General features: G+C 61.3%; 2 protein-coding genes across 2 annotated transcripts; one reads left to right on the forward strand and one right to left on the reverse strand.

Moving 5' to 3' along the window:
- Positions 1-796: 796 nt before the first annotated feature.
- On the forward strand, positions 797-6,079 carry ELOF1 (elongation factor 1). Its single transcript, XM_058525968.1, has 4 exons — positions 797-850; positions 4,794-4,927; positions 5,087-5,157; positions 5,450-6,079. The coding sequence occupies exons 2-4, from the start codon at positions 4,812-4,814 to the stop codon at positions 5,512-5,514; spliced, it is 252 nt and encodes an 83-aa protein (XP_058381951.1). The 5' UTR covers positions 797-850; positions 4,794-4,811; the 3' UTR covers positions 5,515-6,079.
- Positions 6,080-8,788: 2,709 nt separating this feature from the next.
- On the reverse strand, positions 8,789-15,022 carry CNN1 (calponin 1). The gene is made up of 7 exons (XM_058525960.1): positions 14,891-15,022; positions 12,805-12,926; positions 10,763-10,829; positions 10,531-10,668; positions 10,238-10,348; positions 9,623-9,769; positions 8,789-9,541 (listed from the first exon to the last, which is right to left on the reverse strand). Exons 1-7 carry the CDS (start codon positions 14,951-14,953, stop codon positions 9,296-9,298), a joined length of 894 nt encoding a protein of 297 aa, XP_058381943.1. The 5' UTR covers positions 14,954-15,022; the 3' UTR covers positions 8,789-9,295.
- Between the last annotated feature and the right edge of the window lie 102 nt (positions 15,023-15,124).

The following is a 15,124-nucleotide window of genomic DNA, read 5'->3' on the forward strand; positions in this document are numbered from 1 at the left end:
TTGCTTTCATTTATGATGTATGCTCTTTGTTCCAAGAAGGTATGTAACCACTCTGTATACCCCACTTTTTTGGTGCCCTTCCTTCCTTGGGGAAGTAAGGCCCCAAGCTAGTCCTCAGATCTGGCTCATAATAAACTCACCTCAATTTTGAGTTATAGATTGATTATGGGTTATTTGCATCGAGAACTTCTAGGCTCAAAATCCATTAAAAGGCCTTAACACGGCCCACAAGACCCCAAGTGACCCGGCCCCTGCCTGCCTATCCAACCTCGTCTATCGTAATCTCACCACTCAAAGTGTGATCCGCGGACCAACAGCATGTTAAAGCTTCAGAAGAGCCTCTTACTAGCTTCCCCCTCACCCTGATTCAGCCAGCCTGGTATTTGCAATTCCTTAGCACTGGGATATTTGAATGTGTCCGAAGTTGGGGAGACGCTGGTGGGCTGCGAGGGTCTGGGTCTTGAACTGGGAGAGAAGGTAAGCGAAGGTGCTGCGGCCGAGAGCGAGGCTGCCTTTCCAGCGCTGGTATGGCCCGGCCCACGGGTCCTGAAACGCGGGAACGCCCACCCCTGGAAACTCACCAGAAGTACAGGCCGGCAGTGTGCGCTGCAATAGACAAACGCGAGCAGGTCCTCGCGCAGGCGCACTGCGACCCCGCCGCCGGCCGCCCCCCCCCCCGCCAAGGCGAGTACGCGTGCGCACTGGAGGAGGCGGGGCCTGCTCGCGGGGCGGTCCCGGCCATGGGTGGGCGGGGCGTGAGGGGAGGAGAGGCTTTCCGCTTCCGCCGAGAGCCGGAAGTCACTGTCTCCCGGGTGAACGAGGCTGTGGCAACGAGGGGCGGCGAGTGCAGGTGATGGTTCGCGCGGGCGGGCGTTGGGGCTGGGCGGGCCTGGGCGCTGCTCCACCCCGGGGCGCTCACGGGGTCCTGGGGAGGCGCCGAAGACCCCGGGCTTGGGGGGCAGCCCATCGGGGAGCTTCTCTTCCCGGGCCCCAGCCCGGTGAGCGGGGCTGCTCAGAGGCGGGAAGCGACGCCCAAGCCTCGGGGAGCCTGGAGGGACCGCCCACCCGCCGGCTCCTGAGTCACAGCAGGGTCGGGGGCCGAGCCCCTCGGCGCGCTTGGACTTAGGTGGCCGCGGAAGGCCGGGCCGAGGCCCCTGGAGCTTTAGATGCATCCTTTTATGGGGTGGAGGTGGGGGTGCTGCTGTAGTCACCGGGTGAAATGAGATCCTGGGGCCCATCTGTAGCTTCTGATTCAGGACTTGTTTATTCATTCAACAAACAGTTATTGAGCGCTTAATGTATACCACTCACTACGTGTGTTGAGGATTCAGCAGGGGGCAAATCATGCTCCCCCCTTGCACACCTGACAGTCTAGTGGGGGGGAGCTTCAGAAATCTGCATTTTTTGAGCACCCCCAGGTGATTCTGTTGCGGATGGTGTCCCGGGCGGGCTTTGGGGAAAAAAAAATAAATAAACACTGCCCCTGCAGGAGAGAGAGCGGGCTACAGCTTACTTTAGTGCAGGGCCTCGTGGGGTCAGCCTACTGCTTTTCTGTCGCATCTCATACCTTTCTCTTCATCGCTCAGTGAGCTTCAGCCCTACCAATCTTCTTCCTCCAGAACAGCTGCTTCTGCCTCCGAGCCTTTGCGGGTGCTATTTTCTCTGCCCGGACTACCTGGCGTGGTTGCCCTCTCCCAGCATTCAGGCCTCAGCTTGCCCAGAGGGTCTTTGCCGCTCCACCCTTATCTCAAGTAGCCCCGTCCTGGAAGTGTTCACCCAGCCCTGTTTGTTAACCTCATAGGACTTACCAGTATTTGAAATGATTTCGCTTAGTAGTTAACTTAAGGATCTGTCTTCTTCTGTGAAAATGTGAGTTTCACAAGCGCAGATGCCTTGCCGGCCTTAATGGCAGCATTGCTGTGGTTTAGCGGAGGGCCTGGCACAGGTTCATTCATTCATTCAGCAAATATTTGTTGAGCACCAGCTCTGTGCAAGAGCAGCTCTAGGCTCTGGGGATACAAAGACAAGACAAAAATTCCTCCCCTCAGGGAATTTACATTTGGAGGGTGCGGGACGGGGTTGGAGACGCAAGGAGACCAACGAGGAGGCTGTTGTGATAGTCCAGGCCAGAGATGACCTGGACTCAGGACTCAGAGCACAGAGCTGGCTCTGGGGGTGGTGAGAAGTGGTCGGATCTGGATATAGAGTCATGCGTTGCTTAATGAGGGGGCCACGTTCTGAGAAAGGCGTCGCTAGGCGATTTCGTCGTTGTGCGAACATCATAGTGTGTGCTTACACAGACCTAGATGGTACAGCCTCCTACGCACCTCGGCTTTGTGGGACTAATCTTATGGGACCACAATCATATATGCAGTCCATCGTTGGCAGAAACATCGTTATGCGACGCATGACTATTGTAGAGGTAGAGCAGCTGGAGAGTATTGTATAAGGGGTGTGAGACAGAGTGGAAGGAATTGAGGATGAGTCCAAGGTTTTTGGAAAGATGGTCTTGCTATCTGCTGAGATGGGGAAGACTGGGAGAGCAGCTTGAGGTGTTAGGAGCTCGGTTTTGGACGGGTGATGTTTAAACGTTTGTTAGCATCAGGTGGGGAGGTGTGGCTGGGGCAGGTAGACGGGCGAGTCTGCCGTTCAGAGGAGACATGAGGGTAGAGGAGGCATTTGAAGCCCTGAGACTGGGCAAGCTCTCCATGGGGATGAGCTGAGGCACAGAGGGGAGGGGCCCAAAGATTGAGCTTGTGGGCTCAGGTATCGTTAGTGAATTGGGGGAGGGGGTGTAGCAGCAGCGGCAGAGGCTGAAAGAAGCTGCCGGTGAGGCGGAGGTGGGCGAGTGTGGGTCCTGAGAGCCCCATAGGAAGGGTGGGAAGAGGAACCGGTGTGTCCAGTGCCCTGAGGAGCGGGGACTGCCCCTTGGGATGGGCCGCATGGGCGGGGGAGCAGAGAGAGAATGGGAGGGAACAGAAGCCCACAGAGAACGAAGGCACTGTTGCTTTTAACGATGGGAGAGGTAATAAGAATGTATCTGTTAATGATCCAGCAGGGAGAGAAAATGTGATGTTGGGATCCAGGGCCCAAGGTAACAAGTGGTTTTTGTGGCAAGCGTGGACATCCTTCCACAGCAAAGGAGAGAGGGCAGAAGGGGTGGGCCTGGGGGCTTGTGGGTGTTCTCTGACGGCTGTTTCTCAGTGATTTGGAAGCACCGTCAGTTAAGAATGAGGATGTCAGGGCCGCCCGGTGGCGTAGTGGTTAAGTTTGCACACTCCGCTTTGGCAGCCCGGGATTTGCAGGTTCGGATCCCAGACTCTGGCCTACATACCGCTCATCAGCCATGCTGTGGCCGCGTCCCACATACAAGATAGAGGAAGATTGGCACAGATGTTAGCTCAGGGCCAATCTTCCTCACCAAAAAAAAAAAAAAAAAGAATGAGGACGTCACATAGAGAGTGATGGCTAAATATGAATGAAACTCGGGTCTTTCTTCTGGCGGGCTACTGACCTCCCCTGTCGTGGAGGCACGATGCTGGAACCAGCAGTCGAGTGTAGGTAGTGTGTGTGTGGTGGTGGTGGGAGGGGAGTGCCTTGGAAGGTTCAGGAATGGCAAACCACAGAGCCCTGAGCCCAGCGCCTGGCATGGGAAATGTGCTCAGTGGTCTGTGCTCCGTGGTAGCCCCCGCCTCTGAGACATCTGTCCCTAGACGTCCCTCTGGCACCTGACGCCATCATTTCCCCCTACACCTTGTTCTTCCTATTAGACATCAGAGAATGATGCTGCCTTCTCCCCCTGCTCACCCACTCTAGTCCCCCCACAACCTTAGGAGTCACCCCGGGCCCTTCCTTCTCTCTCCGTGCTTGCTCGCTTCGCTGACTTGTCCCCTCAACCTCTCGCCCACTGCCGTCTCTCCACCCCGAACGGCCCTGTCCCCGTTCTGACTTCATCGTCCTCCAGACTCTTGACTCCTCAATCCCTTCAAAATACAAAGTGATTTCATCCTTTTTCTCCCCACGGCCTCCAGGATCCACCCAAACCCCTCCCTCCTGCCCTGCGCCCTCTTCAGCCTGCCCCTCTCCCCCACCTGTGTGGTCCCCAGATGCTGCCTGGGGCCCTCAGACCCCTGCCCCTGGGCCTTTGCACGTGGTGTTTCTTTGCTCAAAACACTTGTCCCCTCTTCTCTGCCCGACAGCTCCTCGTCTGCGGAGAGGCACCCAGGGGGCCCACCTGGAGGCTCTGTCACATGCCCCGGGTACCATTCCGCCGGGTAGCACTTGCACGTCCCTTCCGCAAGAGGAGCAGCTGCGCCTAAAATGACCGGCTTTTGAGCACTTGGGTTCTGCGTGGGCCTGCGCAGTGGCCTGTCGCAGAATCTGTCACGTCATCCTCCCCAGGAACAGTGGTTTCCTGTGCAGGTGCCACAGTGGATGGCAGGCCCTGTGCAAGCACTTCACTTACCATTCATCGTGTCGGCCCCACAAGAGCCCTCTGAGATAGCAGCCTCATCTATTTTATAGGCAGGAAACTGAGGCACAGAGACCTTAAGTAACCTGCTCGGGGTCACACAGTCATGGGGGGCCGGGGTTAGAACCCAGGCCGCCTGACAGCAGAGCCTGCCCCCACCTCCTCTACGCAGGGTTGTCCGCCTGCCCCGGAAGGCACCGTTGTGCAAGTCCCGCTTCACTATGGGCCAGCCAGGCCCTCCCTCCAGCCTGCTTCCTAGAGCGTCGAGCTGGAGGGCTGCATGGGTCCCATGAGTCGCTGACTTCTGCCTCCCTCCCCCCAGGGTCGCCTTCCTGCAGACATGGGGCGCCGAAAGTCCAAACGGAAGCCGCCTCCCAAGAAGAAGATGACAGGCACCCTAGAGACCCAGTTCACCTGCCCCTTCTGCAACCACGAGAAGTCTTGTGACGTGAAAATGTGAGTGGGGCCGGGGGCCGGGGGTCCTGCCTCACGGGGCCTCCCGCTCCTCCCTCGGTCACCGTCCTCCTTTCTGCCCGGGCCTCCCCGTTAGCGGGACCGTCACCCCTAGACACAGGTGTCCTGGCTCACCAGCCCCCCCACCTCCTCCTGTTCCAGGGACCGTGCCCGCAACACTGGAGTCATCTCTTGTACCGTGTGCCTAGAGGAATTCCAGACGCCTATCACATGTATCCTTGGGAAACCTGGCGTTTTCCAGGGGGTGGGGGCGGGGTGCCCTGGGTGGGCTGCTCAGGGGCACCTGGCCAAGAGTGAGGGGGCTGGAAGCCAGCCCCTACTCCTCTGGCCCCCGTGTGCCCTGGCGCAGGGCTGTGGCCGCCCAGAGGAGCCCAGTGCCGCCTGCCGACCTATGTGGGGTGACAGGGTGCAGGACAGGGCTCTGGGTACACCGGCGTGAGCAGCAGAGGTGTGTATGGGGAAGGGGTCCAATGCCCCCAGTCGCCCTTGACCTCAGTGGCTCAGATCTGTCAGAACCGGTGGACGTGTACAGCGATTGGATAGACGCCTGCGAGGCGGCCAATCAGTAGCATCGCAGAGGAACCGCCCCCGTGGCAGCCCCGCCTGCGTGTGCCCGCCCACTGGGTACCAATCCAGAGACATTCCAGGGTCCAGGGGGTGGGTCCAGGGCCTATGCAGCCCTGTGTGTGTGTGTGTGGAGTGGGTGTGAGTGTGTGTGTGTGGCCGTGGGGTGTGCTTGTGGGCACAGGGTGGAGTTGAGGGGGAGCTGCTGGGCCCCGGGGGCCTGACCTGCCTCCCTTGGCTCTGCAAGTCTTGGACTTGCTCCCTCCCGTCCCTGTGCGGCCTGCCTGGCTCCTCCAGGCCGGCGTCCTGACACCCTGGGCCAGGGCAAGCCCCGAAGAGGCTGCCTCAGGACTCTCCAGCCTCCTCCCCCACTCACCCGTCGGAACTGGACTGCCTGCCCTCCTTCCCTGCCTTCCAAGGCCAGTGGCCCGGGACTTGAAGCCACACTCCCACAGGCCCCCTGGCAGGGCAGCCCCCGGGTCATTTTTAGTTGCTTTTGTAGAGGAGGGAGGGGCTGGTCCCGGGCAGCTGTCAGTCACGCACTCTTAAATAAAGCAGAGATACAAACTCCCGGCTCTCTGATTTTCTGCGTTCTGGGGCAGCCCCAGGGGCTCAGCCGGGAGCAGGAGGGAAGGGGAAACTGAGGCATTCAGAGGCTGCCTGGCGGGCCATTGGAAGTGGGGTTTGGTCAGTCCTTCAAACTGCCCAACGTTTCGTCCGCTCGACAAGCATTCGGGGTGAAACCAGGGCAGTGCTGGGCTCCTGGGACATGGATGAACCCACAGCCCTCAGGCCAGGCGTGTATAGTCACAACAAAGAACGGGGCTAACAGCCCAGGGGAGCTGGGGTAGAATGGGGCGGGGGGGGGGGCTTCCTGGGTACGGCCGGATGGCGACATCGCTCAAGGGCCACCCTGTGCCAGACGCTGCTCTCAGGCTGCTTGCGTCACGCCCGTGCCCCAACAGCCGCCTGTGAGGCAGGCGTCCCAGGTTCGTGGATGAGGAAACTGAGGCCAGAGGGGAGGTTGCTGGCCCAAGGTCCCCCAGCTGGGCCTTGAACCCGGGAGGCCTGGCTCCACAGCCCGACAGCCCGGGGGGGGCTTACTTCATCATGTGTCCAAGGTCCAGGCTGAGAGATCAGCTCTCGGCTTCCTGGGCGCTGTGGGGAAGCCGCCTCCCGTTGAAGGAGAGTCAGGGTCCACGGCAGAGACCTTTGTCTGAGGTTGGGGCTCAATGCGTGTGTGTGCTCGAGCGCTGTTCCTGAGTTATATCCTTTTATAATAAACCAATAATCTAGTGAGTAAAATGTTTCAGAGTTCTATGAGCTGCTCTAGCAAACTGATCGAACCTGAGGAGGGGGTCATGGGTCAGAGGCACAGGTGACAGCGTGGACTTGCGATTGGCACCTGGTGGGGGGCAGTCTTGTGGGACTGAGCCCTTAACCTGTGGGCTCTGACTCCATCTCCAGGTGGTTGGTGTCAGAATTGAGTTAACTGCTTGGTGGTGTTGGAAAAACACGCATCAGAACGTGGCTGATGGTGAGCCCCCGGGTGCTGGTGCCCTCAGATCATGTGTGTGTGACGGACGTCCTGCTGCTCCGCGCCTGTGCTGGGGCGGATCCAGCTTCTCCACTGAGCCTCGGGGGCCTGGGCGGCAGCTGACCTGTGCTTTGGATTCGTCGTCGGTACAGTGAGAAGGATGATGGAACCTTCCTCCCGGGGCCTTGCTGAGGCGGGAGGCGCCTAGCACCATGCCTGGCATGGTTCAAGAGGCTCTGCACCCACCCGGGGCATGAGGGATGTGAACAGCCGAGGAAGATGCCGAGCTGGCTGGGAGCCCTGGCCACCAGGCCCAGCCGGGGTCTGGCATGTGCCCCCCAAGGCCCACCCTGCCCTGACGTGGCCCTCCCTGGCTTCCCCACCTGCCCCTCCGAGGCCCCAGATAAGGTCCTGTGGCCCAGGCAGGAGCCAGAGGACATGGCAGAGCAGTGGACAGGTGCCTGGGTGGGGGGTGCCCTCCGGGGTCCAGCAGAAAGGGGGCTCGTTCCTCTGGCATCAAGGGCCCGCCCACCCCAGTCTCCCAGGCCAAGTGCTAATATGGTGCTGTTTTCCGAGGAGCCAGGGCCCGGGGCCAGCCATGGATCCTCCTCGGCATAGCTTCCCCGCCCCGGCCCTGGGGGAGCAGGACTTGCGGTAGCCAGGCCAAGAGCGCCTGGAATCCGTTTACGAGGCCCCGGGGGCCGTGTGCGTCTGTGCATGGGAGTCTTCTGGTGTGTCTCTGCAGGTCCCCGTGTTCCAGCCTCGTGCCCTGGGGAGGGAGGGAGGGGGGAAGCCTGCTCTGTGAGCCCCGCATGGCTGCGTCTTCTTGGAACCCTGACAGTGCTGGCTTCCAGGCAGGATGGCTGGGGCCCACACCATGGGGAGAACAGGGTCCCCTCTGAAATGTGAGGAGGTTGGGGCCCTGTCCACAGACTTCCAGGGGCCTGGGCTGGCAAGCCAGACTCGGGGACCAGCCTTAAGGAGAAGGGAGAGAGTGAACTGGGCTCACAGGGCAGCCGCACCCCGCTGTCAGCTACTCCACTGCTCTGTGCCGGTCAGTAAAGGCCGTCACTCTCGGCCCCCGCGGTGCCCACTCGCCCACTACCCTGTCCCCTCAAACTTGCCCACAGTCCACTCCAGGGCCACGGGTTCCCCCTGCCCACAGGGGCCTCCAGGACCCGGCTTGCTGTCTGTCCATTCTCACTGATCGGTGCCAGATGCCATCCCCCACCTGGAGGCGTCATTTCATTTAGGCTTCCCTATGACCCCTTAAGCCTCGCTCTCCCCATTTTCCTGATGGAAAACAGGCCTAGGCAAGGGAAGTGACTTGCCCAAGGTCACCCGGCTAGCGAGCAGCAGAACTGTGATTCACATCCGGGCCAGCCTGGCTGTTTCTCAATACAACTCACAGGCTCCCCGGGAAGGTACGTGGGTGCCGAGCATGTGCGTGTGGACCTTATGTACATGTTCGAGGGTGTACTGCATGTGTGCGAAAGGGCAGCGTCTGTGTGGCTAAGGCTGCAGAGAGCGTGTGCACGCCCTACACACGTAATGGTGCGTGTGTGCGGATTTGGGTGGGAGTGGGTGCCTGCCCTGGGTCCAGCGAGTGGCTGTGAGCTCCGGGTGTGTGTCAGGGTGCGTGTGAGCGTGCGTGCGGGAGACGGAGTGTATCTGAGCAAGGCTGTTTGCGCGTGTGCAAGAGCCACGCAGGCCCTGGAAGAGAGCAGCCCTGGGTCCTCGGATGATTTTACAGCCGTTTATTGTGCTCCAGTGAAATAGAAAAAGAAAGTGCTCGCGTCACAAACGCCGCTGTCACATCCACGTACGCCAGTCGCTGAAACCAAACCGCGTGTGTCCGCTGGGTCTCTGGGCATGCAGTTGGCTCCCACTGCGGGAATGGGGCGGGGGCAGGCCGAGCCTGGGCTCTGGGGGCTTCGCTTGGGGGGCTTCTCGTCCTGGGGGGACCCACCTGTGAGGGAGTGGGGGGACAGCCGGAGTAGCTTTGCTCAGTGCGTCCTTTGGGTGCTGTTGGGAACACCCGGCTCGATGGTGGACCCTGTGGAGGGCGCTCCAGGGAGGAGGGCCCCTCCCCCCGCACAGACCCCCCAGGCTGCTCCCCCCAACGCTAACCCTGTGGCAGGTGCCAGCGGGCTGGAGGGCGCCATGCAGGGGGAGGGTTTGGCGGGGCCGGGCGGGGCCCTGCCGAGAGCAGCAGCCAGCCTCCCCGGGGAAGGCAGGGAGGCCCGGGCCTAGGCAGAGTTGTAGTAATTGTGCAGGTGGTGGTTCGGGGCCGGCTCATCCAGCTCCGGGTACTCGGGCGTCAGGCAGTACTTGGGGTCGTAGACCTGGCGCGGCAGCCCGTACACGGTCATGCCCCGCTGCGAGGCCCCCTTGTTGCTGCCCATCTGCAGGCTGACGTTGAGCGTGTCGCAGTGCTCCATGCCCAGCCCCGGCTCGAAGATCTGCCGCTTGGTCCCCGGCGCGGTCATGCCCGCCTGCGGGGGGCAGCGTGGTCAGGCCGTGGGGATGGCCAGGGCCACGGGCCCCGCCAGCCCGCCCCGCAGCCCCCCACACACCTGGCTGGCTCCCTTGTTGGTGCCCATCTGCAGGCTGATGGTGGCCTGGTCCAGGGGCTGGTCCGTGCCCAGCTTGGGGTCGTAGAGGTGGCGCCGGGTGCCATAGGCGGTCATGCCCTGCTGGCTGGCAAACTTGTTGGTGCCCATCTAGGGAGCCAGAGGAGAACCACCCGGGGTTACAGAGCCTCACCAAGAGCCACGAGATATACCAATGTCTGGGGACACCTACATGGCCCTGTTTCCACCCTTGGGCTACAGGCTGGAAACAGGCCCAGAGAGGGTGTGTCACACCACCAGTAAGTGGCTCTGAGCACCAGGGCCTGACTTCCAGGGTTCAAGTCCCAGCCCGGCTACTCATCACCTGGTCGATCCTGGCGAGAGAGCTAGCTTCTCCGGGCCTCAGTTTCCGCATCTTTATAAAGGGTATGATCGTAACAGTCCCACCCCCCCCACCCAGAAATGCGGGAGGAGTGAGGCAGCACAGCGGCTGGCATATAGCTTAGTTAATGCCAAATATCGTGTCGCCAAAAGCCCTCAGGGACCAGGGGGCCCTCCCGGCCTCCTCCACCTCCCCCTCAGCTCAGCAGCGTGGGCCGGGCGCGGAAGGGGCGGCACCTGCAGCCCGATGATGTTCCGCCCTTCTCGGAGCTTCTCCGGCTCAAATTTCCGCTCCTGCTTCTCTGCGTACTTTACGCCCACGTTCACCTTGTTCCCTTTCGTCTTGGCCTGGGGAGGGCGAGGGGGTGGGGACTGACGAGGGAGCCTCTGGGCCGCATCGTCCCCTCAAGACCCTTTGCAGCACCCACTCTCCCCCCACCCACGCTGGGCCCTGGGCACGAGCGGCCCCACTCCCCTCCCGGCCCAGACCGCCCGCGGCCCCTGCCCGGCGCCCACCCTCCCCCACTCACCATGCTGGCCAGGGCCAGGAGCGTGGACTGCACCTGGGTGTGGTTGGTGTTCTCAAACAGGTCGTTGGCCTCGAAGATGTCGTGGGGCTTCACCCCGTACTTGGTGATGGCCTTGATGAAGTTGCCGATGTTCTCCAGCTGGAGGGGAGCAGGCGGCAGTCAGTGTGTGGGGGGACATGGTGGAGGTCTGAGGGCCAGGGGTTCAAAGAGTTAAAAAAGAGCCTGGACTCACCTGGTGCCAATTTTGGGTCGACTCATTGACTTTCTTCACGGAGCCCGGCTGGAGTTTATTGATGAACCTACGAGGAGTGGGGGAGGAGAGTGAGAAAGGGACCCCTGTGCTCCCTACCCATGCCCAGCCCAGGCGCGGGACAAGGGCTCAGGATGACAGCCGGTGGGCGATACCCATTTTGCTATTTCCCACTGCCGTCAGCTCTCAGCCGCAGCCCACCCATCCACCGCACACACAGGCAGGACCGAGATGGGAAGCCAACCCCAGGACCAGACTCAGGTCTCGGGGCAGAAAGGCTCTCATCCAGGGTATGTAGGGGTCTCCTGCGGTGCCCCCGCCTCGCTGGCGACCACGGTTCAGCCTCCTTTTCCCTCTTGGACCTCTGCACCGTGGAGAGCCCGCAGCTCAGGCCTGAGACTTCCCTGCCACCCTCACCCCCATGACCTCATCCAGGCTCTTGACTTGAAATGCCTTTGGTACCCCAAGGACTCCCCGCCCCGGACTGCTGACACCCACCTCTCCCCACAGAGCTCCCTCCATCCCCACCTCCAGCTCAGGAAACCCACCCACCCTTCGAGGTGCCCAGGCAAAGCCCTCAAACTTGCTCCTGGCTCTCCTCTCCCTTTCTCACCCCACACCCAGTCCCTCAGCCAGTGCTCTGGCTCTGCCTCCTGAAGACTTCCAGAAGCCCACGGCTGGCTCCTCGCCACCTCCAGCCTGCTCTGAGCCCCCAGCGTCTCTCTCCTGGGCTCTTGAAGTGGCCTCCCTGTGGGCTCCCGGCTTCCACCTCGTCCCCTACAAACCCTTCTTCATCTCGCAGCTAAAATGGCCTTTTCAAAACAAGTAACTTCCCAGGTCAGAACTCTCCTATGGTTTCCCACTGCCTTCAGAATAAAAGCCTAATTGTTAGCATGATTAAAAGGCCCCACCTCATCTGGCCCCCTCCACTTCCCCTACCTCACTCGGTGCCGGCCACGCTGGCCTCCTCGCTGTCCCATGAACATACCAGGCATGCTCCCACCTCAGGGCCTTTGCACTGGCTGGCCCCCCTGCCTGGTCCACTCTTCCCTCAGATGCCCTCCCAGCTCCCTCCCTCACTTCATCCAAGATTCTGCTCACATGTTACCTTTCTAGACCATTCTATACAAGCAGCAACCCTTCACCCCACTCGGCCCTCCCATCCTCCCCAGCTCCTCTTCTCCGTGTCCCTTCCCACCCCAGGCAGGTATGTGACTGTTTCATCGATTATCTGATCCACTTCCCGCACTAGGACTAAAGCTGTGTGTTCGATACCCCCAGTGCCTAAAACTGGCACACAGCAGGAGCTCGTAAATGCTTGTTTGGAGGACTGAGTGGGTGGCTGGCTCTGCCCTCTTCAAGGCCGGAGCAGCCTTGTCTGAGCTGGGACACCAGGGCGTCCCCTATTCCTTGTTCCCATTGGATGTGGTAGAATAAGACATACCCCCTCTCGCTCCAACTTTCCAGCACCTAGGGTTTGGCAAGGCCACGCCTTCTGCAAGCTTCCCAGGGCACACTCTGGCCCGCAGGTCACCCTGCCCTGGGTCAGACTCTGGAATCGGAGCTTGGGAGCTGTGAGGGTTTACGTCTCCCTCCGTGATTTACGTTCTGAGAGGAGTAGAAAGTCGAGACCTACTTCAGTTACCATGGCACGTCCCTCATGTCACCAGCGAGCGATGGACAGCCACTGTTGCCCATTGCTTTGTAGCCGTGACCTCCCTTTCTTGGGACCCTGGAGGCCATGATTGGGCCTGCCCTGTCTGTGTGGTGATTCACATTCTAGATCTGGAGTTATTTCCACTGGAACAGCACGGGACTTGGGCGATGGGTTTTACCTAATTGGGCCTCAGTTTTCTTTCCTGTCAAATGGGCACAATGATTATTTGCCACCTCTGAAGACTGTTTCCAGGTCTCAGATATGAAGTGCCCAACCCAGCTCTGAGCTCATGGTCATTGGAGGGGTTGAGGGGGTAGAGATGAGTGCCCAGGTTGAGGGGCAGGCCAGGGCAGTCTGCCCCACTCACTCGCAAAGAATGATGCCATCTTTGAGGCCGTCCATGAAGTTGTTGCCAATGCGGCGTCCTGTCACCCCCTCGATCCACTCTCGAAGTTCCTGCTCCCGCTGGTGGTCATACTTCTGGGCCAGCTGGTGGATGGGGGGTGCATAGAGAGGGTGGTGAGGACACAGTGGGGAGCAGGCTTGGCTCCCCGGGCCCAATCCGCGGCTCCCTAGGGCCTGTTCCTCATCCCTTCCCAACTAAGGCAATTCTGCCCCAGCGTCCATGGGGGGGGCCCAGGGCTGAGGTGGCACCTGCCCAGGGGGCCATTCCGGGCATTCTGAGGTTTGGCACCAGAGACTGAGGACGAGGGGGGTGGAAAGCGGGACACTTAGAGCTGGGAGGTGGCGCCTGGCCTCCCGGTTCCCCCTCCAGGCCAAACTTGGGGCTTACTTGCCCTGGCCCTGCCCCCTCCACCCCCCTGCCGGACGCCTCAGGCAGAGGAGGAGGAGACCTAAGGAGGCGCCCTTGAATGTCGCCTTGCAGGGGACAGCTCTGTCTTGCATCTCTGTCTGTGTCAGCGTCTCTCCAGGTCCTCATCTCCCGGCCTCGGCCTCGGGCTCTGGCTGGGGGTGGGGGCTTATGTCTTCCTCCTGGCCGCTTGCGTCTGTATTTCTGCGTCTCTCTCCCCAGCTCTGTCTGTCTTTCCTTGGCCCTGCCTTCCGTCCCCATCCCTCCGCGTCTGGCCGGGGGTGGGCGCAGGCTCGTCCATCTCTGCCTCTGTAGGTCTGTCTCCGTCCCCGACTCCAGGTTCCCTGCCTCGGGTGGGGGTGGGGCTCGTCTGTCGCCCCTCGCTGCCTCTCCATCCCTGTCTCAGTCTTATCTGGCTCCTGGCTGGCCCTCCCCCATCCGTCTCTCTCCTGTCTCCGGCTCCCAGAATCTCTGTCTGCGTCTCTCCCCCTCCCTCCCCTCCCCTCCCCTCCCCACTTCGTCCCCCTCCGTTTCTCCAGAACCCTCCTCCCCAGCCCAGACAGGCTCCCGGCCCCTGGGGAACCGGGCTGCCCCTTCTTCTGGGGGAGGGGGTGGTGGGAGGGGGCGGCCCCCTCACCTGGCCCGGGCCCTGCCGCCCCCTCCCGACCAGCCCGGCTTTATAAAGCAAACCGGCCCTTATATAGCGCGGCCCCGCGGGCCGGGCTCCCCGAGGCCGCCTTATATGGCGCGGCGGCTCCGCTCGGCTCTGGGGCCGGCGCTGGGGGGGAAGGGGGGGCGGCGCGGCGATCTGTCTCCGGCCCGAGCACCCGCCCCCCACCTGCCCCCTCCGCCAGCCCCGAGGGTCCCCCGACTCAGGTTCTGATCCCAGCTCCCCACCTCCTCGCTGTGGGACCCTGGGAAAAGCCACCCTGAGCCTCAGTGTTCCCCTCTGTCAAATGGGGCTGGTGCTTCATCTCTGTCAGCGCTCAGGGGAGCATTCCAGCGGGTTGGGGACTTCAAGTGGGCTGCCCTGGAGAAGCTGACCCCATTCTGGTGTGTGGGGGGGCGAGTCCAGGGTCCCAGCTCTGCACCTACCACATGTAGGACCCTAATTACTTGCCTCCCCTCTCTAAACCTCAGTTTACCCATCCATAGCATGAAGGTGGTGTCCCAGTGTCTTCCAAACTCCAAAATTAGGAGACCCCTGTCGTGTCCTGCTCTCTGCCCTCCCCAACTGTCTCCCTCTCCCTTCACAATCTCCCACACTTTCTGAGCCTTGCCTCGCAGGAACCCCAGCTCTCCAAGACTCCCCAATTTCTTTGTCAGGCTAGGGGGGTGGAGAATCAAGTCCATCCCCAGCCCCCTAGGAACACAAAGGGTTAACAGGGGCCTCTGATCAAGTGGGGTCTTCAAAATGGACCGACCACCTCAGTTGACCTGTGGCTGCCTGCATGCCCCTCATTGTACCCCCTAACAGTAGCTGAGGGCTCTGGGATGCTCAGGAGGGGGAGGAAGGCAGCCCCAACCCCACACTTGTCCCTCTTCCCTCTCAGGTTCCAGGCCACAGGGGATAGGCAGGAGGGCCCCAGGAATCCCAAGAGCAGGGCCTCTGGCCTGGCAGGGCATGTGGCCCCAGCCCTACCTTGTTCTTGACCTCAGCAGACAGCCCGTAGGCGGGGCCTCGGTTGAAGTGAGCAGAGGACATGCTGGCCGGTGGTGGGCAGCGGTGGCAGTGGCGCTGAGGACCTCGGCAGCGGCTGGGGCTCCGTCTGCACCCTCTTCCCTCCTCACAAGTTTTTGAAGCTCTGGAGGCGGCCCGGGCCTCTTCCAGGGCCGTCCCATTGGCCACAGGGGCCTGCCAAGGGGCGGGGCGCCC

This window comes from Diceros bicornis, chromosome 30, assembly GCF_020826845.1.
Source record: "Diceros bicornis minor isolate mBicDic1 chromosome 30, mDicBic1.mat.cur, whole genome shotgun sequence".
Lineage (NCBI taxonomy): Eukaryota > Metazoa > Chordata > Mammalia > Perissodactyla > Rhinocerotidae > Diceros > Diceros bicornis.

What these genes read in the sequence shown, in the direction of transcription:
- ELOF1 (XM_058525968.1), top strand. Translation starts at nt 4,812, where the DNA reads ATGGGGCGCCGAAAGTCCAAACGGAAGCCGCCTCCCAAGAAGAAGATG. An exon ending in AAGTCTTGTGACGTGAAAAT is followed by an intron (nt 4,928 to 5,086) that starts GTGAGTGGGGCC and finishes CTCCTGTTCCAG; the next exon opens with GGACCGTGCCCGCAACACTG. An exon ending in ATTCCAGACGCCTATCACAT is followed by an intron (nt 5,158 to 5,449) that starts GTATCCTTGGGA and finishes TCAGTGGCTCAG; the next exon opens with ATCTGTCAGAACCGGTGGAC.
- CNN1 (XM_058525960.1), bottom strand. Translation starts at nt 14,953, where the DNA reads ATGTCCTCTGCTCACTTCAACCGAGGCCCCGCCTACGGGCTGTCTGCT. An exon ending in CGACCCAAAATTGGCACCAG is followed by an intron (nt 10,669 to 10,762) that starts GTGAGTCCAGGC and finishes GCTCCCCTCCAG; the next exon opens with CTGGAGAACATCGGCAACTT. An exon ending in GGAACATCATCGGGCTGCAG is followed by an intron (nt 9,770 to 10,237) that starts GTGCCGCCCCTT and finishes CTGGCTCCCTAG; the next exon opens with ATGGGCACCAACAAGTTTGC.